Source organism: Akebia trifoliata, chromosome 4, assembly GCF_017979445.1.
Source record: "Akebia trifoliata isolate Shusen 1 chromosome 4, ASM1797944v1, whole genome shotgun sequence".
Taxonomy (NCBI): Eukaryota; Viridiplantae; Streptophyta; class Magnoliopsida; order Ranunculales; family Lardizabalaceae; genus Akebia; species Akebia trifoliata.
Window position 1 is genome coordinate 3,061,467 of NC_141378.1, and position 23,426 is coordinate 3,084,892.

At 34.0% G+C, this 23,426-nt stretch overlaps 3 protein-coding genes across 3 annotated transcripts; 1 reads left to right on the forward strand and 2 right to left on the reverse strand.

Moving 5' to 3' along the window:
• Nucleotides 1-406: 406 nt before the first annotated feature.
• Nucleotides 407-6,425, reverse strand: LOC147402973 (cytochrome c1-2, heme protein, mitochondrial-like). The gene is made up of 7 exons (XM_086438402.1): nt 6,168-6,425; nt 4,807-5,027; nt 3,400-3,679; nt 3,248-3,319; nt 1,038-1,154; nt 887-952; nt 407-798 (listed from the first exon to the last, which is right to left on the reverse strand). Exons 1-7 carry the CDS (start codon nt 6,222-6,224, stop codon nt 682-684), a joined length of 930 nt encoding a protein of 309 aa, XP_086294528.1. The 5' UTR covers nt 6,225-6,425; the 3' UTR covers nt 407-681.
• Nucleotides 6,426-8,016: 1,591 nt separating this feature from the next.
• LOC147402974 (putative prolyl 4-hydroxylase 4) lies at nt 8,017-12,191 on the reverse strand. Its single transcript, XM_086438403.1, has 7 exons — nt 11,961-12,191; nt 11,829-11,886; nt 11,622-11,726; nt 10,982-11,039; nt 9,159-9,334; nt 8,615-8,684; nt 8,017-8,524 (listed from the first exon to the last, which is right to left on the reverse strand). The coding sequence occupies exons 1-7, from the start codon at nt 12,110-12,112 to the stop codon at nt 8,229-8,231; spliced, it is 915 nt and encodes a 304-aa protein (XP_086294529.1). The 5' UTR covers nt 12,113-12,191; the 3' UTR covers nt 8,017-8,228.
• A 5,054-nt stretch (nt 12,192-17,245) lies between these two features.
• LOC147402975 (pseudo histidine-containing phosphotransfer protein 2-like) lies at nt 17,246-18,844 on the forward strand. The gene is made up of 6 exons (XM_086437619.1): nt 17,246-17,501; nt 17,612-17,745; nt 17,870-17,938; nt 18,233-18,304; nt 18,431-18,503; nt 18,589-18,844. Exons 1-6 carry the CDS (start codon nt 17,442-17,444, stop codon nt 18,628-18,630), a joined length of 450 nt encoding a protein of 149 aa, XP_086293745.1. The 5' UTR covers nt 17,246-17,441; the 3' UTR covers nt 18,631-18,844.
• Nucleotides 18,845-23,426: the final 4,582 nt, after the last annotated feature.

Below are 23,426 nucleotides of genomic sequence, written 5' to 3' on the forward strand. Positions count from 1 at the left end.
TTTAAAGTATGCTTTTGCTAAACCACCAGTGCAGTGTCCAAATTCAAGTAACGATAATGACGTTTGATGGCATGAAACTCAGAAATTGGTAGTAGTTTAGTTTCGGAAAAAATGTTTCCATTGGATTACATGTGGCATTTCCAAGGAGGTATTCCAAATCTTGGTGGAAATGTAGGGGTGTGAAATAAATACAAAACGCAACAGATTCAACAATCAGGGACTCTTTGATTGATTACATATTAGGCCATGGCTAATCAATCAGATGATCAAAATGAATGAGAATGTGCACCAAATGTATATAAAGGCTGCTGTACTACCATACTATCGTGTGAGGCTGTAGGCAAAACCAGATTTGTTGAAGCAAGATAAGTGAAATCTAGAATCATTCAATCATGATGAGATCAACTAGAAAGGAAGGAAGCACTCTCCCTGATGGAATATAATACTTTAACAAAAAGGGTAAAATATTCAAGAAAAAAAAAACGTGCCATGCAACAAGTAGGAACTTATTTCTCCCTCACAAAAATTGTTGAAACACCGACTCGGTTCTCTGTCTGCTTTTGGCTGATACGCCATTTTTGTATAGATTACAGCAATCCTAGATCATCTACATTCATTATTCTCAAGCCAGGTCCTCCCACATGCATACAGATTAAGGAAACAAAAAACCCCTAAGGAGGATCAGTTGACGACGTCAAGGACCAGTTTGCGAGACTTAAAAATAGACCACTTCATGCGCCTGTAATAAGCAGCTTGGAGAAGTGCAAGCGAGAGTACAAATATCCATTTGAATCCCATCTGCAATTAAAGATATATTGCAGTAAAAAACAGAAAATTTAATTTAAGATGCCAACTCATGGAGAGATTTAAGTAAAAGCCAAATTACCAGTTTTCTCTCTTCCATTTCTGGTTCTGCTGCCCATGACAAAAATGTCACTACATCTTTCCCCATCTGCACAAACATTGTGAAAAGAAACTGAGCTTCCCTAGTTTGTATAGATGAGATTGCACAATAAAATGAATTATGGAAGAATTACCTGAGACTCTGTCGCAGGGGTACCATCTTCATACTCGATAGCACCGTCGATAAGCATTTTGGGCATGGCTATTGCTCCACCAGGGAAGTATGGATTATAATACAGTCCATCTCGAATCTGCAATGTGGATTCAAGAATTACTTAACTGGCTAATTAGTGAAATGGAAGCATGACTAATAGACCGTCAATTGGGTGGGAACTCCCTGATTTTTTCCAGGATGGCACAAATTCAGCTGCCAAACCGACCAAAGATGAATGATAAACATAGGCACGAACCCTTAATGTGCACGATCCTCCTCAATAATGTTGACATCAATCTTCGACTCTTCGTTGCACAAGACCAAACCAACTCAACTTGGCCTTAAGGATCACACAGGTTCAATGCCAGACAATCCAAGTCCCCCTAGTCCTTTAAACAATGCAATGGACTCTTTCCTTATTTTGGAATCTATTGAGGCTGCTCCTACAGTTTCACATGTTTCTTTCTCAGTCCTACTACCCATTCATCCATCCATACTCTGTCTATGAACATGTTTCCTCATTCCTCAATATTTCTCTCTATAAAACCATAGTCTTATAATATGTCTTTTAGGTCCTCTAAGTAAGCTTGCGAATTTTCCTCCAACAACAATTATTTCCTTAAAAAACTGCATAGTTGAAGATCATGAAAATTCCAAAAATGTAAAATATTCTTTACAAGGAAATATTTTCAAGCAAAAATTCATTCCACATCCATAAGGACTATTAATTAGGCAATGTGACGGCCTAGACATCACTTAGCCAAAGTCTTTTTTTTTGATAAGTATAAAGATTTTATAAATAAGGAAATGTGAAAAAGTACAAGAGAGGCCGAGATAGCTCCAAAACAGAAAAAAACAAATTACAAGGACAAACCAAGCAAGAACTAAACACAAACAAAAACCAAAGGACAACAACAAGCAGAGAGCAATGCTTAGCCAAAGTTTTGGCTACACTAGTCCCAATTTCAGAAGCATTATAAGGATGGAACAATCCTAGTGGAAGAGTGGTCCGAAAGGAAGGTTTCCCTCCCTCCCCCTTGATAGGCAAGGAAGATATTATTAATAACAATGAGTACGCCAAGATGGCTTATCGCCTTCCTAGCAATGCAATGTCACACCTCCCTCCCTCCATGCAAACAATCCTAGTGGAAGAGTGGTCCGAAAGGAAGGTTTCCCTCCCTCCCCCTTGATAGGCAAGGAAGATATTATTAATAACAATGAGTACGCCAAGATGGCTTATCGCCTTCCTAGCAATGCAATGTCACACCTCCCTCCCTCCATGCAAAAGCCAAACAAGTTTTAAGAGTAATGAGAAGCCAACATAATGAATAACAAAGAAATATAATTTTGCAGGAAGAAGATGAGCATAGAAGATCTGTATCATCACAGGAAACAACATGATATAAAAAATGATGTCGTAGTCAGCAAGCACCACAATACCATTCCTACACTCACCTGAGAGAGGCTAACAAAACAAAGGGGCCAAGGATCTTTTCCCTAATGTAAACTACCCTCAAATACAAATTTCTCATACATGTCATTAATTATGTCAACATAACCATTTGAGACTCCTTTCTTTTCCAATACCCACCAAATCAATTCTTTAGGTACTATGTCATATATTTTCTTTAGATCAATAAAAATCATATGGAGATTATTCATCTTTTCTCTACACTCCTCTATCATTTATCTACATTAATATGAGGTTAAATATGTTAAGTCATAAGTTATGAAGAATCAAAGTACATAGTTAAACTAAATTTACAAGTAAATCCTTACGCGATCTAAAAATCCTCATCTACTATTTCAAATATTTGTTATATATCTATTTTTATTTTTATTTTTTATAATTGTAAGATTGCATTAATGGAGAAAAAAAGAAGTAGAGGAGGCTGAGATACTCCCATACAAGAGAAAGAAAAGAAAACACACAAAAGCTAAAACAAAAGCAACAACACAATGGAAACTAAGTGTTACAAAATCAAGAAGAAAAAAAAATCTAATTGGATTTCCACAATCCCCTAGTGACTAACATTATCTATGATAGTAACCATGAATAAATGGAAAAATTAAGGCCATCAATATCTGGAATTTGGGAAACCAAAGAAGTTTCAAGCATGTAGTAGTTCAAGCAATAAATATCTCAATTCCATATGGTAACATATTACGATAGGGAGGCAAGAAAAATACCGAAACACCAGCAGGAGGATCACGATATCCAGTTAGAAGGGCAAACACATAGTTCTGACCATTGTGACGAGCCTGAGAGTACAAAGAGTGAGATAATGCTGGCAACCAGAGCCATTTACCAAAAAAAATCAGAACACAAGTATTTGAGTCACCTTGGTTATAAGGCTAAGGTCCGGAGGGTATGCACCACCATTTGCAAACCTTGCTGCTTGTTCATTTGGATATGGCTGTGGAAAACGATCACTTAGCTTACCAGGGCGAGTGAACATCTCACCTTCATCATTTGGCCCATCAACAACCTCAATCTCAGCAGCCATAGCCTTTGTCTCCTCTTCGGTATATGCCACACCGACAAGATCACGATACGAAATCAAAGACATTGAATGGCAAGATGCACATACTTGCTGGTAGACGTGATGACCACGACGAATCCTGCTCGTGTATGGTGGAATGAGATCACATTCCGACACTTCCAAACATATACATCCATAATACTAGGCCATCCTTTCATGCAGAGAGATCGGCATGTCATATACTACTAAAGAGAAGCTATTGACACCCCCAACTTTTACCCATCACACCCCAATTTCGTACATTATTTATCACACCCAGACACCCTAATTAAATATTAAAACACACCATTTGAACATTACAAATAATTGGTTCAAGTTATTACCTCGACATTATAATACATTCAAACAACTTCAGCACTTCTTTACAATTAGGATTAGGCTCATATTTTTTTTTGATCAATAAAGATAATTTTATTAAACTAAAAAGAGAGGAAAAAAGGGTGGTTGAGCAGACCACCTCAAAAACCAAGCAGGAGAAAAACAAAACAAACAAAGGAAAACAACAAAACTCTCACGATAACGAACAAATCCTATCCCATCTAACAACGAAATCTTCAAAGAAGACCCCCGAAAAGACCTTATAAAGCTTGCTCCAAGAAAACAAGAGCTCCAAGATAGACATAACTAAACCCTCAAACATAACAACTTTTCCTTCGAATATGCACCGGTTTCGATGAGTCCAAATACCCCAACAAATAGCAAAAGGAACCAAAAACCACAATATCCGTTTAGAAGCCAAGAAAGAACCGCCCCATGTCACCCAGGACTCCAAAGCTAACTTAACCGAGCTAGGAAAACATCCCTCGATACCAAACAAAGATAAAAAATGCGACCACAAGAAGTAAGCCACCCGACAATGGATTAGTAAGTGATCCACCAATTCTGCTTGAGATTTGCACATACAACACTGATTTGGCGAAATAAAACCCCTCTTAATAAGCTGATCCATAGTTGGAAGTCTCCCTAAAGCCGGATTAGGCTCATATGAAATCGCATATCTAGCATATCGATATCTAAACCGAAAAAAAGAGTTTCTATTGGCACCCCAACTTTCACTTCTTCTCAACCATTGATTGATTTATTTATTTATTTTAATTGGGGTGTAACAAGTAAAATTTGGGTTTCCAATAGCAGTTCTCTTACTAAAAAAGCATCTTTTAATATTGGTTTTAACTAATTCAGACAGGGAAAAAAAAATTCACTCACGATGCATGGTCATATGAACTAAGAATGCCTTCATGAGGCCAAGGATAGTTTGGGCAGTCCAAACCATGTTCCGCCTCATCAGCAGATGCTATTGTTGCAAAACTCAGAAGCCCAGAAACACCCGCTCCAAGGAGTGCTAGTGCTCTCAGGGACTTCACACTAGTAGATCTAACTCCATCTTGATCTTGCTTGAAGATAAGGGAGGACAATACAGGGGCAGACTGCAAATTAAAATACAGCTACTTTTAGCAAACGATGATGAAACACTTGTCTTAAGAGCACTAAATGAAATAAAACCCAATAACTACAATGTCAACTAAATGCATAACTAAGGCCATATCCAAACTTGACCACGGTAGCAAAATAAGGTCTCATGCCTAAAGGGATGCATTTTGTGAACAATAATATCTTCCCCTTCCAAAATTACATTGGATTGAAGTAGGGTGAAAATTCTCTCACATTATAATCCTTGAAAGATAGAAATTGATTATTAACCAACTTTCCTTATGGCTTTCAAAACTCTACAACTTCTAAATGCGACAAAATAATTTTGCAGCACGAAATGACTTCAATTCGGAGAATCTTTATGTAACCTAATTTCTCTAGAGATCCAGAACAAAAATACAAATGTCATCTACTGTAACGGGGTAACCATGGTTTAAAATCTCAGTACAATCACAGTGACTCATTCGAGATTTGAGACGACTCACCCAATATTTTGAAAATCTTGGCTGAATCTATGAAAATTCATCCAAGTTGACCGGTCCTTTAATTTTTTACATAAAATAATTAATTTTTAATAATTTAAATATTTCTGATCCATATGAAATCCAATTTTATGATTGAAAATCAATTAACCCAACTTATAAAGAAAAACTAATAATTATTTTACATTTACTTAAACAAAATTACTTAAACGAAATGACTTGTCTAATACAATATGACTCTGATGAGTCAACTCAGTCTCAATGCGAGATGAGACGAGAAACTGGGTTTGAAAACCATCTTCGAAACTGGTTTATAGTTTCCTGGATTAAAAAGGCAAACAAACTAAAGGACGAGTGGTTCGTTAGCTTGACCTACATAACCAATTCGTTGTTTTTCTTCACAGAAGTTATAAATCGAAGTTTTATCAAGTTCTGATCCCTAAAACATACTCATCTTTGATAAGCAAAACATGGGTGATTTTAATCGAACAAAGAGAACTTCAATGGTTTTTCACGAACACATACAATCCGATTATTTTTAGGGATTAGGGAAAATCAGTAAACGATAATCATATAATAAGCTTATTGACATCGGTAAAGATGATGCCCTAAAAGGAACAAAAAAAACACAGAGAGAGAGAATATGATTCTTACAGCATATTGGGATTGAAATTTCCTCCTCAACAACTGATGAATCGCTCTTCCAGCCATCAGAGTTGATTTTACACTTAACTGCTTCTCCAGAAGAATCAAAATGAGAATCTGAGATTGAGATTCTATAAAGATAAATAAAAACCACAGAGATCTGAAGAAAAAGAAATAATTGAATTTCCTAGCCTGTTTTGAAGAGAGTTATGTATGTTCACGAGGGCAATTTCGATCCTCGTTCGTAGGAAAAAAGAAAAGTAATAGGGAATTGGGATCACCTATTCAGCTCACTTCCTGAGAGATAAAGGGTAATTTGGTCATTTCAGCGAGAGGGATGCAGCAATAATTGTTTTTGAGATATTCTGTTGCCACACCAACTTTTGCTGAGAGCACTTCAATTCATATGAAATCACCAAGGTTGGTGTGGCAATAGAAATCCTCTTTTCCCCAAAAATAAATAAATAATACAAAGACCTAAAGTAGCACAAACGAAAATATCAAGAAAGAAAAATAAATGATTTTAATAATTTTCAACAACAAATTTTGAAAAGAATATTTCTTAATCATAAAAAAAAAAAAACAATTAGATAATACATAACTTATAACTCTTTTTTTTTTTTTTTTTTTTTTAAATCTTGTTTCCACGGTGTATTGAAAAAAAATAAAAAAAAGAAGTTAGAGAAAAAAATAAGGAGACCTACTAAAGATTGTTGGATTATTAAAAATAGCCGAATCTTTATGGTTTGCTTGTTTTATTGGAATATGAAGTATTTAATATTTTAAAATAAGTAATAATTTAATGGTATTGGACATTATAATTATATTTTATAGTTTACATTCAATCACTGCAAATAAAGGGCAAGCGTATCGTTAAAAAAAAGTATTTTGTAATATTTATTGATTTGCATTTTATGTATTATTTGAGTACCTAATAGTGAAAAAAGAAGAAGGAAGATAACAAAACCTTTTATTTTTTAATACACAAATGGCACAATCTTGATGGCAATAAGCTTGTTTGTGTATAATGGCATTGGGCACTAAAATTATCTGTTATATTTTATTATCCGCAAAGAGAGTGAATGGGCATTTTTTCTTTCTTTAAAATAAGTAATATTTTAATGATGCTGGATATTTTGCGACAAACATTGTTGGACAATATGATTATCTTTTTATTTGTAGTTTATATTCAATCCTTGCAAATGAGTTTAATCTTATAATTAAAAAAAAAAAAAAAAAATGCAGTTGTGAAGGAGGAATTTGTAACAGTTGAAGGTTTAGGGAGTTTCAACTTTAGGGGTGCATATGTAAATAATACTTGGGTTTGAGAAGTTAAGCCACAACGCTTGGGTTCCAACATCCCTCAGCCACGAAGGCCACATGGATATGGAGGAACTTCTGTAAGAACCAGATTCGGTAAACAAACATATAGGAATAATGAAGGGAAGATCTTATCTTGTCAATCATACGTGGCTTGGCATATTTAAATTTTAATTTTGATGAATAAATTTTTTTGTAAGAATAATGGGGGGCGATTGAGAAGACCAACCTAACGGAAGGAAAGTTGGCAGTCCAAAATCTTCAGTAGGGGTCAAACGCCCATTCAGGAGTGACGATTCCATGGAGTGTAAGAATAAGACAGGAATGCACAAACACAAGCAACAAGAAACAATTGCAGAGATATATACAAACTCAATCCTATCTCCCGACTAAATTTGCGAAAATTACATTCCTAAACTCCTTGGTTGTCATAGTTTAATGTGCTTTGTAAGAAATGATGAAACTCCCATGCCCCATTGATTTTTTGGGCTTAGCACTAGTTGGACCGCAACTAATGAGTTGCACGGTCCCTCTGCTATTGTAATCCAAACCATTTATGTATAACAATGTAAATCAAAGCCCATACTTGGGAACTGTTTGTTACATGGGTTGGGTAAATAAAGGGCATATTATAGAATAATCACTGATGCAAAAATATTCTTACTGATACACAAATTTTGGAACAATCCAGCAGTAATACATGGCAGTAGATGACAAGAGACAAACCATTCAGAAAACGTAAGCCGAACATTAGCACACCTTGCAACTCCTCCTACAGGCGCCTGGAAGTTCTGGAGTTCCCAACATGTACTCTGGGTTTTTCGTGCATTCCCCAAGAGCTGCCCACTTCTCGCAGCTCTGATTCTCATCCTTGCAACCACTGACAGTTCCCAAGATCTTGTCAAATGAGTCTACGTGTATCCATTTGGTTGCAGACCATTTCTCACCTTCAATTACTGGACATCCTCCATGGAGACTGGTTGGGTCTGGGATAGCACTTGGGTGAAGGCTGAAGAAGAGAAGGGCATCCCCTTTCCTTGGTTTTACTGAGTATATTTTACAAACACATAAATGCCACTAATTAAATGACAGTAAAAAATTACAAAAGTAAATATAAAATGGCTTTTGGGGCTTACCTGCAATTCCTTTCTTAGCACAATCTGATAAATCATCATCTGTTGTAGGTGACCTACGATGTGGAGAATCCTGTTAAGAGTATCAAGGGGGGAAAATCACATTATTAAAATGAGTGATGCAACGATAAGACAAAATTCTGTCGTTACTGTTGTATACTTGGAAGACATGCAAATCAATCTACTTTCACAGGGTTGAGATGTTTGAAGAACCCTTTTTTTTCCCAGGTTTACCCACATTTTAGCTCATGATCAGAGGGTTAGAGGATTGTCTAATAATTGCAATTTTTGGTTGTTGCCCACCTAAGAATGGTCTGATTCATTGATGGATGAGCATGGATGCCAAAATGTACAATAACTTATCCCAGAAGAACAATGGTGAGCATCTGAAAACAAAGCTAAGTCTGGAATAATTTTCTTGCCCCTGATTGATGGAACAAACAATAGGGAGGCCCAAAATGATTTGACTAAATTCCTAATATTTACAGGATAATCCAACCTCTTCGGTGGGAATAGAAATAAAAATAAAGGTAATACTTGAACTTACCTCTGCTGAAGGAAATACTGTTTCACCACCTTTGGCCACATTGGAGAGATACATAAGTACTGTGGCAAACCGGTGCCCACCCCTAGCAATGTTAACCTGGTCAGCAAAGTAATCATAATGTGCATCGTATTTTTGCCCATGCTCATATCTCAGTACTTGCATGTCTTCTCCATTCTCTGAAAAAACATGAAGCATAGTTCATATAACAGTGCTAGATAGCACCAAAGTAATCAGTTTCTCCGTTTTTAAAAAATACTACTGTCATGCTAACAAACTGGCATATGCTTGCTTTGACAGAACATAAAGAATCCTTGTTTACAGTTAGTTTTCTCTTTTTTACCCATCCCACCTAATTATCTACATCTCTTTAATTTCTAAATTCGTCCAATTAAAAAAAAAAAAAAAATCAAATTGTGAGATACACGTCTCACTGCCACCTAAAATCTAATATGACCTAGTCCCTGGGATACAGGCGGTGCTAAACACCGATACAAGGTGCCTAAAACACAATGACCATGTGAAAAAAAGTAACATATTGACTTGCATACAGTTACATAATACTAATGAATATGTACATGTCTACAAATACAAATCCCACATAAGCTTCAAATAGTAGTACAGAAATAATGTCTCTGTTTAAACTAAAATGGTGCTAAAATTACAGCACAATATGAACAAAATCTTCAAAAAAAGAAAAGAAAGAATAGGATACAGCAACATTTTTACATGCATATTGCAAGCATGTGTCATCATTATGGAAGCCAGAGCCCAAAAATCTGGGGTCAAAAGTCTGCTTTTATAATTCTCTCATAATCTCTATTACTAAGAAAATATAATTTTAATATCTATTACAAAGAAAATGTAATTTTAAAGCCTCATGTAAGCCTATGTAATAAATATCAACCATTAAACTAAATATTTTCCTTATAATGACTAAAGCACCTACAAATTTCGTCAAAACTTCTATTATACCAAAACTTTCAACACAATTTGACATATATAACATCAAAATTTCTATAAAAGTCTTGAAATAGTTGTTGTAGACATCGGAATGTGCTTTCCAACACATCTCATAGCTTCTCAATTGGACATTAGAATCATATATCATCATATGTCTTGTGTTAGCTTCACTTATAATAGATAATTTTTTCCTCCAATGACGTTGTGACGCTCACATTCCACCACTAAAGGTCCTTATATGTGTGACTTTTTCCCTTAAATTCCCCAAGGACTTATTATCCCAAATCACTATACTCCCTAAGGTCTACATTTCTTTCTTTCTCAATTTATTTAGAAAAAGAAATAACGTTTAAAAGAAAAATAAAATAAACTTTTAGATTCCACCACCTTTTTCTTTGGACCTTCAATTTCTTAATGTAAATATCTAAAATCACTAGCCTAAGTAGAGTGATCATACCCTTTCCTCAAATAACCTTAATCTTTGCATAATTCTACATCAGTTCTCCCAAGAAGAAAACAAAAATCAACTTCTTAATGGTTTCACTCTTGAAAGTAAATAAATGTTCTTCCTATCTCGTTTTGAAATGTGCTTTTCTATTACATGATCACATGACATCACAAATTTAAGGATTGCCTTTCCCATCCCATTTCTTTTCTCCGAATGGAAGTTCTTCGTACACCCTCTCATATCATCTAATTTCTTTCCTTAGATACCCATACAAGTTAAACTTTAACAAATTTAAGTTAACAAAAGGCACTTCGTTGATAAGAAATAGTAAAGCATTTTATTAGATTGGTTACACTGTAATGGAAAGAAACTACAAATATTAAGACATTGAGCAAAAGTTCATCGGATGGTACACCTTTAGGGAGAAAGGTCCATGCCGCAATCTTATCCTCTATTCCGGCAACAATAGAATCCTACACCAAAAGAGTTCAAAATACACTCAATTAAAATCATGTAATCATATCTGAAATAAATGGTAGTTCAGGATTAATAATTTTGAATAAGCCAACAAATTCTTGTGAAAACATGCATTAATTTCTTTCAATGTTTATTATGAACCAAGAAAGTGAGGACAAGAAATGGGGAGCATTATAAGGAATTTCGAGAAATTTTTTGCTCTTTTGCTCACGGGAAAGTCAATACAGGATTTCACAGAATCCCGATTGACCAATTGCACTGACACCTAACTTGGGTAGTTTTGTAAATTGGGGATGCTTTCAAAATACGCATTTTCATGAGATTAGTCGATCAAGGATTCTGCGAAATCCTGGATTGACTTTCTTCCTGTGAGCAAACCAAAACATTTCAGGGATTTCCAATGTCAACTCAATCAAACAGAGAAAGCCAGATTAAATCAGTAGCTCAGTTCAGATCTATTCTTTGAGAACCGGTCAATTTATCCGAATTGAAAGCTAAATTAAGAATCTATTCAGCTAGCTTCGAAAACACGACAAATGTAAGGACGAAAAGAAACAGATCAAGAATCAAGAGACAACCTTTCCCTTTTTAATAAACATTCCCGAGCTCGTTCTAACTTCGCTGAGCTTGCTTTTCCCCGATTCATTATCTGCAACAGCAGATCTCTTGAGTTCCGATTTCGCCTGCAACATCGCCACCAAAAATAAGCCAAATTACACTAAAAAAAAATTTCAAAATTAAACTGAATTCTATATAGTTATAATCAAAATTTCAAGAAAACTCACAAGAGATATCAAATGATCGCATTCTTCATCGGTGAGGAAACCTTCATAGACAAAAGCTCTGCACGTAATCAGATTCAGAAGACAGTCGAGAGAACTCCATTAAAAAGGGGGATTTAAGAGAAATTTTCCTACCTGGGTTTCCATGAGATCTGCTTTACTTTTGAAGGATGGACGATCGAACCTATCGAATCTGAGTAGGAGCTCGAGGATTCATTGAGGAGCAACGAAATCAAGAGCAGAAAGATAAATACAGATGGAGAAACCCTAACCCTAGATTCGATCATTTGGAGAGAGAGAGAGAGAGAGAGAGAGAGAGAGGGAGAGTTGAAATTTGGTGGCTTGGAAGTTGGAACGAAGGAGCCAGCTGCGTCTAAAATGAACGACTGGTGGGCACGATAAGTTAAAGAGTCGTTCTGGGGTGACACAAAGGTGACAAAAACTCGTGGTGTCGTGCACATTATCGTAGATGTTTTTTCATGAGATACGTGTAAAAAGAATCTACGGTTATATGCTCGCCACCACATCATTTTTGTCACTTGTGTCATTCCAGCATTTTCCTAAGTTAAAACGACCAGGATTTCAGGTAGAAAGACTATGGGCTGTGGATGTATGGCCCATAGCAATACTGCATAAAGCTCTCATTAGGGGCCCAAGCCCATAAGATAAACTATTAGAATAGATGCCAATTATGAATTATTGTCACAAAACCTACCTGCAACATGAAGTCACGAGCAATGCTGTTCTGGATGATAGACCATGTAAAAAGTAACCAATATAAAGTCATGAGTTGTATATGAAAAAAACGCTAGAGGATTTGTTTAGTTATTTAAATTTCTATTTATATCCCTCCCAAATAATCAGTTGGAGAAGGCAAGAAGAAAGTAAACATAAGCATGGATATCGAAAGCTTGACGATAGAGTTGATTGAGTACAAATCTTCTGTATTTGATGAGGTTTCTGCTCTGGGTTTATGTTTTATCATGTTCTCTCATATATATATATATATATATAGTTTTTTTTTTTTTTCTTAAAAATCTTTTGTTGGGTTTGGTTTTGATTTTGGGTTTTTTGTTTGTGGTGGTGAGAAGGGATTTCTGGATAATTGCTACAGCCAGCTTGAACAACAGCGACGAACTAGCAACAACATAGAGCTTATCAATTATATTGTGAATGACTTCAAGTTTCACTCTGTGCGATTTTTCAAGGATTTAGACAATATTTTGTGAGCATTCAGGCTTTTTTTTTTTTTTTCTTCTTTTATTTCTACTCTTCTTGGTTTCTTGGGTGGTTATGGTCTAATTTTGCACCTTTTTTTTTTTCTTCTAAAACTTCTTACTCTATAGAGCAGAAGGGAATGATGAAGTGGATGTAGATTTCGAAATTTTGCATGCTCAAATGCAAAACTATGCTGACCAACGTTCCACGTATTTACAACTTCTTTTACCTTTATTTACTTTGTTTTTTTTTCCCCTCTCCGATGAGGCTATAAATTCTATGTTTAATACCATAGATCCAGGATTCAAAATGGAACCTATGAAACGAAATAAACGAAGACCGAAAATCAAAATTTGAAGTAAAAGTAATAGTATAGGCATAAGATGAGCCCTCAAAATTTAGATAAAAAAGGAAGAAAATGATACTTGTTTATGTTTCATTCAACATTGTTTGATGGAAAGAATCGGTTTATTTAAATAGTAGGGTAGGTGCAGCAAGAATTACGCATAGCTGTCACGAATTTATTGCTAATTGCCAAGAAGAGGACATTATTCGGTGAGTTTAATTAGATCCTATAATTTTTTTTCCCCTATATTCATGATTAATTTACAAAAATCTGCAAAGTTAGAATAGGAAAAAAGAAAAATTCTGGTTATTCTGATCAAGAGAACCTATTGTTAGGTGTCGGGAAAATCTGTCGAAGATAAAATTTGAGTATGTGCTTTTGAGGGACATGCTTGATCATATATTTCGGGTGAGTAGATTAAGATTTTTCGTGAAACCAAAATATTTAATTACAAAGCATTTATTTTCTCTAACATTTCTCTCGGATGGTTTGTAGTTGGAGAAACAGATTTTGGCTGCTGGCGGGTTGATTCCATAGTAAGGGACTAGTTGTGGTGGTTATATATGATAATACTTAATATCTAAATAAGAGACTGAAATAAGGATTGATGGTGAGATAGGATCCATATATATATATAGAAACCTTTTATAGGTTTTGTAGTTGATAAATTAAGGTATTTTAAAGGTTATGTTAGTTGTTGAACTCGTATGAGATATATATATAATATGAAATTATGAAGTCTTTTACTACTATTCTCTATCTGAAATTAAGTTCTTGTACTCTTATATTGTCTGATAAACATCATATCCTCAAGAATCGTAATAATCTGACTAACTCACCTGGTACACTCTATCGACTCTCCTAACATGACAAGTTCGAGACCGTAGATCTGTACACATCGAGATACATAACTGCACTCCCCCCCAAAAAAGTGTATCCCAAGGCGTACAGATCTACGGTTCTTAAACTTATCATGTCAAGAGAGTCGATTAGTGTGCCATGGCTCTTCCTCAAACATCTCATTCAATTGAAATTCAGGTTAATATTTCGCCACGCTTGAAAAGCAATAATTCCTCAAATATTGGTGATAACATCACTTTAAAGCTATGTTGTTTCAATATTCTTTTAAGAAAATGTATTCAACTAAAAAATGTGTACATTTTTGAAAAATGTTGGGCCTAATATTCTTTTCAATACAAATGTGTGGATATTTTTTGAAAAAAATAAAAATAAAATGTGAAATGGATCTTGGTCTGTTTGACGTAAAAGGAAGCCTGCCTTAAGAAGTAAAGAATAATATACAAAAAGGAATGTGATCTGTTTGATGGAGAGGTTGAATTGAGATAACTGTTTTCCATTCAAAAAAAAAAAATGAATACTTATGATAATGGTTTCAAATAAGAGCAAAACTTTTCAACTTTGCAAAAATTTTACAAGATCTTTGGAATGAAAATCAGTCGGTTATACATTAATTGATTTATTGAACTTGATATCCATATGGACTCTACAAATGGATTTGTTAGGAGTGTCAATGGGTACTCATTTAATCAGAACCAAATCAAAACTGGAAGCAATAAGACAGTTTAATTTGAGCCCCTTTTTATTAGAATTGATTAGAGTCATGTCTCTTGAAACCGAATCAATTGAGACAAAAACTATTAGAAGTTGATAAAAATCGAGAAACAAAAGCATTTGGAGAGGAATTTTTTGATGGTTTCTATTTTAGTTCCCTTTATTTGAGAATCAGAATGAGAGCCAATAGGAATTAGAATCGAGAAAAATTAATGGGTCCACTTCTAGTTCCCATATAAACCAAACTGGAACCAACTCATTGACACCACCATATAGGACAAAGGCATTGGCTCCCTAACAGTAGCTGCGGAACGTGTTCATAGTATACTTCACTAAAAATCAGTCATTCAAATGTTTCAGTCTTGTGAAAAGTATTTTTAAAATTAGAAATGTCCTATTCAATGTATAATTATGATCTACTTTTGTATGATCTATAATTTTGAAAAAGGCCAATTCTATAGAGTTGATAATATCATAGTAATAGAAACTCATGTGATTGATTGTCAAACATGATCTCGGTTTGATAGGATTTCAAAATTTGGCTGAATCCATTTTGATTTGAGCAACGATGATTCTCCCCTCTTCGACTGGTGAAAACCAGTTCAAATCAACTAATTTTTTTGAAAACCATGACCAGCTTCTCAAAAACTATAGGGCCCATTGATTTGGATCAAATAAGATTATTTTTCTTACTAGTTACAACACTGCCCCCACACCCGGATTGACGTGGTGGTGTGCATAGAACCATAGATGCTTTCCCTTGAGATATGAGTGTTGTACACTTGAGGAGTATCAATGGTTCTCTACACAAACTGTAGTGTCGTAGGATGTCAGTGTAGCACAACTTTAGAAAAATGTTGTTATGTTTGAAAAGACTAATAGTTTTCTGACTCAAAATTTTTCACTCGGTTGACATGGCAAGCGCGTAGAACCATAGATCATTTTCCTTATGTATCCCGAAGAAAAAGATCTATGGTTCTGTGCACTTGCCACGTCCACTGAGTACATACAGAGTGAAAATTTTCAAGTAAGAATATCACGACTCTTTTGAAAACTAACTAATGTGCTAATAGTATGTGGAATTGTAATTTTACAGATTTTTGACAAATAATTTAATTTATAGGTTACGTCTTTGATGATGTAAGCTATTTGATCTTCTTAATAGGATGTGGAATTAAAGCTCTGACTTAATTGTTGAGCCTGGCTTGCTTGCATTAGTAGTGAATAAAAATGGGAATAATAAGTTGGTGATGTAGAGTCTGATTAATTCCCAAAAATGAAGAACGAGATTGCAGATGTGCTTTGAGGCTAGAGAAGTCCTTTTAATAAATAAGTTGTTTTGTAAAAGGATCAAAAGACAATATAGTGAAATATTTAGTTTGCCCCTATAGTAAAAGCACATATTAAGGGTATTTAGTGTTAAAACATGAATAAAAGCAAAACATTACTATTGTATGGCCAAATTTTTGGTTTTCGAATATTTGAAATGAAGCATATGCCGCATATTTTCATTTATCGAATTTTTTGGCAGAATTTTAGATCAGATTTTTGCAATCCAAAATATATTGAATAAAACTCGAATTTTTCACCAATGGGATTTTTTCCGTATTCCGTTGCTAACAAGGATCTACGGTTTCGAACTTGTCACGTCAGGGTAGTCGATTGAGTTTGCCACGTGGGGGTAGTCAGATTATCACGATTCTTTATTATTAACTGAATATGGCTTAAATACCTACACCCTCAACCTGTAGCCAAAAGTCTTGATTTTTCTTCATAAAACCAATCATGTTCGAATTCTCTCATATTCAATACATAATTTTCGTCCTCCATTAACGAAAACCCTTGATTATTTCTTCCAAAAATCAGTTATCTTCAAATTCTTTATATTCAATCCGTGGTTTTCAATTTCAACTAAAAACCTTGTTTTTTCTACGCGTACTAATCATGTTCAAGCTCCACATCTTCAATCCATCACAGTCTTGAAGGGAAAGAATATTCGATGAGTTTGGCAGAGAAGGGATATAATTACTGATGAAAAATAATATAGTTCTTCCTCTTAACTCAATCGGCAGTACTTCATCTTGCAACAAATTAAGATAGCTGCTATTAACACACCGACTTTTTTACTTATACCACACCAATCTATATGAAAACAGCTGAGTTAATTTCAAAAGGACTGGTGTGTTGTAAGTAAAAGTCTGTGTGGAAATAGAATTCCTCAAAATTAACTATTAGATGCCAATATTTTGCAAAAGATAATTATTAGATGTCAATTATGAATTATAGTCACAAAACCTGCTTGCAACATAAAGTCATGAACAATGTTCTTCTGGATGATAGAACATGTAAAAAGTAACCAATATAAAGTCATGGGTTGTATATGAACAATACACTAGAGGACTTGTTTTGTTATTTAAATTTCTATTAATATCCCTCCCAAGTAATCAGTTGGAGAAGGCAAGAAGAAAGTAAAGATAAGCATGGATATTGAAAGCTTGAAGAGAGAGTTGATTGAGTTCAAATCTAACGTATTTGATCAGGTTTCTGCTCTGGGTTTATGTTTTATCATGTTCTCTAATATTTTTTTCCTTAAAATTCTTTTGCTGGGCTTGGAATTGATTTTGGGTTTTTTGTTTATGGTGGTGAGAAGGGATTTCTGGATGATCGCTTCACCCAGCTTGAAAGAGAGCGACGAACTAGCAACAACACAGAGCTTATCTATGATATTGTGAATGATTTCATTTTGCACAATATGGGACTTTTCACGGATTTAGAGACAATTTTGTGAGCATTCAAGCTTTTTTTTTTTTTTTCATCTTCTTTTATTTCTACTCTTCTTGGTTTCCTTGGTGGTTATGGTCTGATTTTGCTCCTTTTTTTTCTTCTTCTAAAACTTCTTACTCTACAGAGGAGAAGAGAATGTAGATTTCGAAAGGATGCGTACTCAAATGCTCAACTATGCTGAAGAAAGTTCACAGTATTTACAGATTCTTTTTCCTTAATTTACTTTTTTTTTTTTTTTTTTTCTGTTCTTCCTCTTCGAGGAGGCAATAAATTCTGTGTTTAGTGCCATAGACCCAGGATCCAAATCATACCTTCAAAATGGAACCTATAAAACAAAAAATGAAAAACAAAAATCAAAATTTGAAGTAAAAGTAGTATAGGCATGAGATGAGCACTCAAAATTTAGATAAAAAAGGAAGAAAATGATACTTGTTTGTGTTTCATTCAACATTGTTTGATAGGAAAAATTGGTTTATTTAAATAATAGGTTAGGTGCAGCGAGACTTACACATGTCTGCCGCGAATTTATTGTTAATTGCCAAGAAGAGGACATGATTCGGTGAGTTTAATTAGATCATGTAATTTTTTTTCCTATATTCATGATTAATTTGCAAAAATCTGCAAAGTTAGACTAGGAACATAGAAAACAATTCTAGTTATTCTGATCAAGAGAACCCACTGTTAGGTGTCGGGAAAATCTGTCGAAGATAAAATTTGCATATGGACTTTTGAAAGACATTTTTGATCGAATATTTGAGGTGAGTAGATTAAAATTTTTCCTGAAACCAAAATCTTTAATAATAAGCATTTATTTTCTCTAACATTTCTCTTGGATGGTTGTAGTTGGAGAAACAGATTTTGGCTGCTGGTGGGTCGATTCCATAGTAGGGAATAGTTGTTGTGGTTATATATGATAATATAGTAATCTACTTAATATCAAAATAAGTAATGGAAATAAGGATCAATGGTGAGATAGTGATCCATATATATATATACAAAAACCTTCTATAGGTTTTGTAGTTGATAAATTAAAGTATTTTAAAGGTTATGTTAGTTGTTGAACTTGTATGAGATACATATATAATATGAAATGATGAAGTCTTTTAGCTCTTTTGCTACTATTCTCCATTTGAAAATTAAGTTCTTTTGACAATTAAATTGTCTAATTAACCTTGTATCCTCAAACATCTCATTTGATTCAAATTCAAGTTTGTAATTCACCACTCTTAAAAAGCAACAATAATTTTGCAGTTTTACCAAATACTCAAAGAAGCTCTATTTTCCAATGCAAATTTAAAAAAAAGGTGAAATTACCTCAGATATTGGCGATAATATCACTTTAAAGCTATGTTGTTTCAATACTCTTTTAAGAAAATTTATTCAACTTAAAAAATGTGTACCAATGTTGGGCCTAATATTCTTTTCAATACAAATGTGTGGACGATTTCGATAAAAAAAAAAACAATAAATGGATTTTGGGCTGTTTGAGGTACAAAGAAGCCTGCAATATACAAAAAGGAATGTTACCTTCTATCTTTTGATGGAGAGGTTGAGTTAAGACTAGTGTTTTCCATACAAAAAAAAGTATACTTATAATAATTGTTTCAAATAAGAGCCAAACTTTTCAATTTTGTGAAAAATTTACATCATCTCTGGAATGAAAATCAGTCTGTTATACATTAATTGAACTTGATATCCATATGGACTCTACAAGCGGATTTGTTGGGGTGTCAATGGGTACCCCTTTAATCAGAACCAAATCAAAATTGGAGCCAATAGGGCAGTTTTGAGCCCTTTTATTGGAATTGATTAGAGTCAGGCCTCTTGAAACAAAATTGATTGAGAACTAAAACTATTAGAAGTTGATAAAAATCGAGAAACGAAACCATTTAGAGAGAATTTTTTTGACAGTTTCGATTTTAGTCCCTTGATTTGAGAATCGGAACCAGAACCAATTGGATCTAGGATCGAGAAAAATTAATAGTTCTACTTCTGGTTCCTGTGTAAATCAAACCCGACCCAACCCATTGACACCACCATCGTTGTATAAGATATATATATACCAATTTCAAGGTGTAGGAACTTGTTCATGGTATACTTCTCTAAAAATCAGTCATTCAAATGTTCCAGTCTCGTTTAAAATATTTTTAAAATTAGAAAGTTTAGATTTTCCTATTAGATGTATAATTATGATAAACTGTTATATCATCTGTGATTTTGAAAAAAGGCCAAATCTATAGAGTTCATAATATCATAGCAATAGAAACCCATGTGATTGATTGATTGTCAAATGTGAATTCGGATTGATAGGATTTCAAAATTTGGCTGAATCCAAATTGACTCGAGCAACGATGATTCTCCTCTTTTACTTCAATTATTTTTTCTTGAAAAACATGACCAGCTTCTCAAAACTATAGGGCCCATTACTTTGGATCATGTAAGATTATTTTTCTTATAAGTTACAACACTACTCAGCACCGGGATTGATGTGGTGGTGTGCATAGAACCATAGATGATTTTCCTTGAGATTCGAGTGTTGTACATTTGAGGAATATCAATGTTCTCTACACAAACAGTGATGGAAAATTTTGTAGGTTCAGTGTAGCACCGCATTATTAGAGAAAATTGTCGTTATTTTTGAAAACTAACTACCGTGCTAATAGAATGTGGAATTGTAATTTTACTGATTTTTGACGAATAATTTAATTTATGGGTTATGTCGTTGATGATGTAAGCTATTTGAACTTCTTAATAGGATGTTTTAATTAATTTTTGAGCCTGGCTTGCTTGCATTATTAATGAATAAAATGGAGTGGCTTTCCCATATCTTGAATCCCTCTTCGAACAGTCTGATCATTAAAAGAAAAACTAAATTTTCATTTTAAATCCCAAAATGAAGAGCCAGATACTTATCAAAAAATATAAAAATATAAAAAATGAAGAGCAAGATTGCAAATGTGGGTTGAGGCTAGAAAAGTCCTTTTAATAAATAAGTTGTTTTTGTAAACGATCAAAAGACAATGTGGTGAAATATCTAATTTTCCCTATAGTAAAAGAACATATGAAGGGTATTTAGGTGTTTTAGTTTGAAAACATGAATAATTTAGATATTGGTTTACGCATTTTGATCAATATTTGAGATGGTCCCTATTGATCATGGTCTTTTATTATTAATTGAATGGCTTAAATACCATCACCTTCGATCTGTGACAAAAAAGGCTTGATTTTTCTTCCTAAAACCACTCATCTTCAAATTTCTCATATTCAATACATCATTTTCATCCTTCATTAACCAAAACCATTGATTATTTCTTTCAAAAATTAGTCATCTTCAAATTCCTTATCCTCTATCTATGATTTTCAATTTCAACAAAAAACCTTGATTTTGCTACACAAACAAATCATGTTCAAGCTCCTCGTCATCAATCCATCATTCAAAACAAAAATCCTTGATTTTTAACATGAAATTTCAACAACTTCTAATTTTTAGAAAGTCCTATTTTGTTTTTAAAGCTTCAAAGTTTTAAGTAGATAATATCTTAAGATTGGGTAAATATTTTTAACCCTAGTGGTTGAAAATGTTTTTTATTTTTATTTTTATAGAAAAGCTTTGGATTTTTGACTACCAATTAAAGATGGGTGTATTTAGGTCATTTTCTAGTCAAGATACTCTATCATCAATTTGAAAAATGTATCTTTTTCTATATTATAAAACATAACTGGAGGGCTTACTTTCTTATAGTTGTGTGGATCCACAATAATTTTGTGTGAAACAAACATCTCATCTTTTCTTAACCCTACTTTTTTACATTTTCTCTTCATCCTCCAACTTTGTTATACTTCCTCTTTAACCATTTTATCTCATTTTATTGTTTTTCATATCTTACCCCTTAATGTCAAAATTTTAATAATATCCCTCTAATATTTTTTTTCACTTTTAACCCCTTAATCCCAAGGAGGATTCATGGTAGCACAGCCAAACTCTTATCTATATAATAAAACACAATAGGGGATAAATGTCCCATCCACCCCTTTGTGTGGGTCTCACTTTCCTCACCACCCCTTCAACTATAGTGTCTTTCCTCTCCTCCCCCTCCTTCCCTACCTTTCTTCAATAATACCTATTTAACCATTATTTTTTCTCTTTTACCCTTTTAACCCTAAAGATATTTAGTAATATCCCTCCAATTTTATTATTTTTCCTTTTTTACCTCTTAATCCCCAAAGAGGATGCCGTAGGTAGGCACTTGCGAACTCTAGTATTCACCAAAACTTGAGTATGTATATCAAAATAATAGGGGAACCTATGTCTATATCATCCAAAAAAATATACCCTTTAAAAATACTAAATATTTATCAATTAGCTAACTTGATAAATACTTTGTATCGTGACATTTCACAGTAATTTCAACAAAACTCACCCATGAGTTGGTCTCATTTTGGAAAACTCGGGGTTGGATGTATGGATTGGCATTGATGTTAAATTCGGTTTCGGTGGGTGCCAATCTGATCTGAAATCTGGTTTAAAATCATGGTCTTGAAGGGAAAGAATATTCGGTGAGGTTGGCAGAAAAGGGATATAATTACTGATAAAAAATAAATAAATTATAAACTATGTTTTTCCTCTTATTTCAATAGGCAGCAAGTCAGCTTGCAAAATATTAAGAGATCTGCTATTAACACACCGAATTTTACTATGCCACACCCATCTATATGAAACTGATTGATTTCAAAAGGTTTGGTGTGTTGTAAGTAAAAGTTCGTGTGGCAATATAATTCCTCAAAACTAACTATTAGATGCCAATATCAAAAAAAAAAAAGAAAAAAAAGAAAAAAAAAAACCTATTAGATGCAAATTATGAATTATAGTCACAAAACCTGCCTGCAACATGAAGTCATGAACAATGTTGTTCTGGATGATAGAACATGTAAAAATTAACCATTATAAAGTCATGGGTTGTATATGAAAAATACAGTAGAGGACTTGTTTTGTTATTTAAATTTCTATTTATATCCCTCCCAAGTAATCAGGAACTAAGATCAGTTGGAGAAGGCAAGAAGAAAGTAAGCCTAAGGATGGATATCGAAAGCTTGAAAAGAGAGTTGATTGAGCTCAAATCTTCTGCATTTAATGAGGTTTCTGCTCTGGGTTTAATTTTTATCATGTTCTCTCATATATATATATATAGAGTAGCGTTCAATGGCCAACAGTTTGGCAAACATTTTGGCAAACACATTTTTCAAAACATGGGTTAGAGCTCTTGGAATGGGCTGATTTTTGGTGAGGATGATCTCTACGGTGAGGAGATCATCACCACCAAAAATCAGCCCATTCCAAAACTTCTAACCCCATAAAAAATGGTTTACAAAAAGTGGACAGTCCACGATTTTTCAACTTGTAAACTGGGGCTAGAAGTTTTGGAATGGGCTGATTTTTGGTGAGGATGATCTCCTCACCGTAGAGATCATCCTCACCAAAAATCAGCCCATTCCAAAACCTCTAACCCATCTTTTGAAAAATGTTTTGCCAAATGTTTTGCCATTGAACGGGACCCGATATATATATATGGGAACGGTTCAACAGCCCTAAAGTTTGCCAAGTTTGATGCCAAACATTTTTCAAAATATGGATTAGAAGCTTTGGAATGAGCTGATTTTTTGTGAAGATGATCTCTATGATG

Excerpts from the sequence above, each read along its gene's own strand:
- LOC147402973 (XM_086438402.1), bottom strand. The coding sequence starts at position 6,224 with ATGGCTGGAAGAGCGATTCATCAGTTGTTGAGGAGGAAATTTCAATCC. Across the intron at positions 3,320-3,399 it reads ACCTTAGCCTTATAACCAAG|GCTCGTCACAATGGTCAGAA; the intron begins GTGACTCAAATA and ends TTGTACTCTCAG. Across the intron at positions 799-886 it reads AAATGGAAGAGAGAAAACTG|ATGGGATTCAAATGGATATT; the intron begins GTAATTTGGCTT and ends CTTTAATTGCAG.
- LOC147402974 (XM_086438403.1), bottom strand. The coding sequence starts at position 12,112 with ATGATCGAATCTAGGGTTAGGGTTTCTCCATCTGTATTTATCTTTCTG. Across the intron at positions 11,887-11,960 it reads CAGATCTCATGGAAACCCAG|AGCTTTTGTCTATGAAGGTT; the intron begins GTAGGAAAATTT and ends GATTACGTGCAG. Across the intron at positions 11,727-11,828 it reads GCGATCATTTGATATCTCTT|GCGAAATCGGAACTCAAGAG; the intron begins GTGAGTTTTCTT and ends GCGATGTTGCAG.
- LOC147402975 (XM_086437619.1), top strand. The coding sequence starts at position 17,442 with ATGGATATTGAAAGCTTGAAGAGAGAGTTGATTGAGTTCAAATCTAAC. Across the intron at positions 17,746-17,869 it reads ACGGATTTAGAGACAATTTT|AGGAGAAGAGAATGTAGATT; the intron begins GTGAGCATTCAA and ends CTTACTCTACAG. Across the intron at positions 18,504-18,588 it reads TTTTTGATCGAATATTTGAG|TTGGAGAAACAGATTTTGGC; the intron begins GTGAGTAGATTA and ends GGATGGTTGTAG.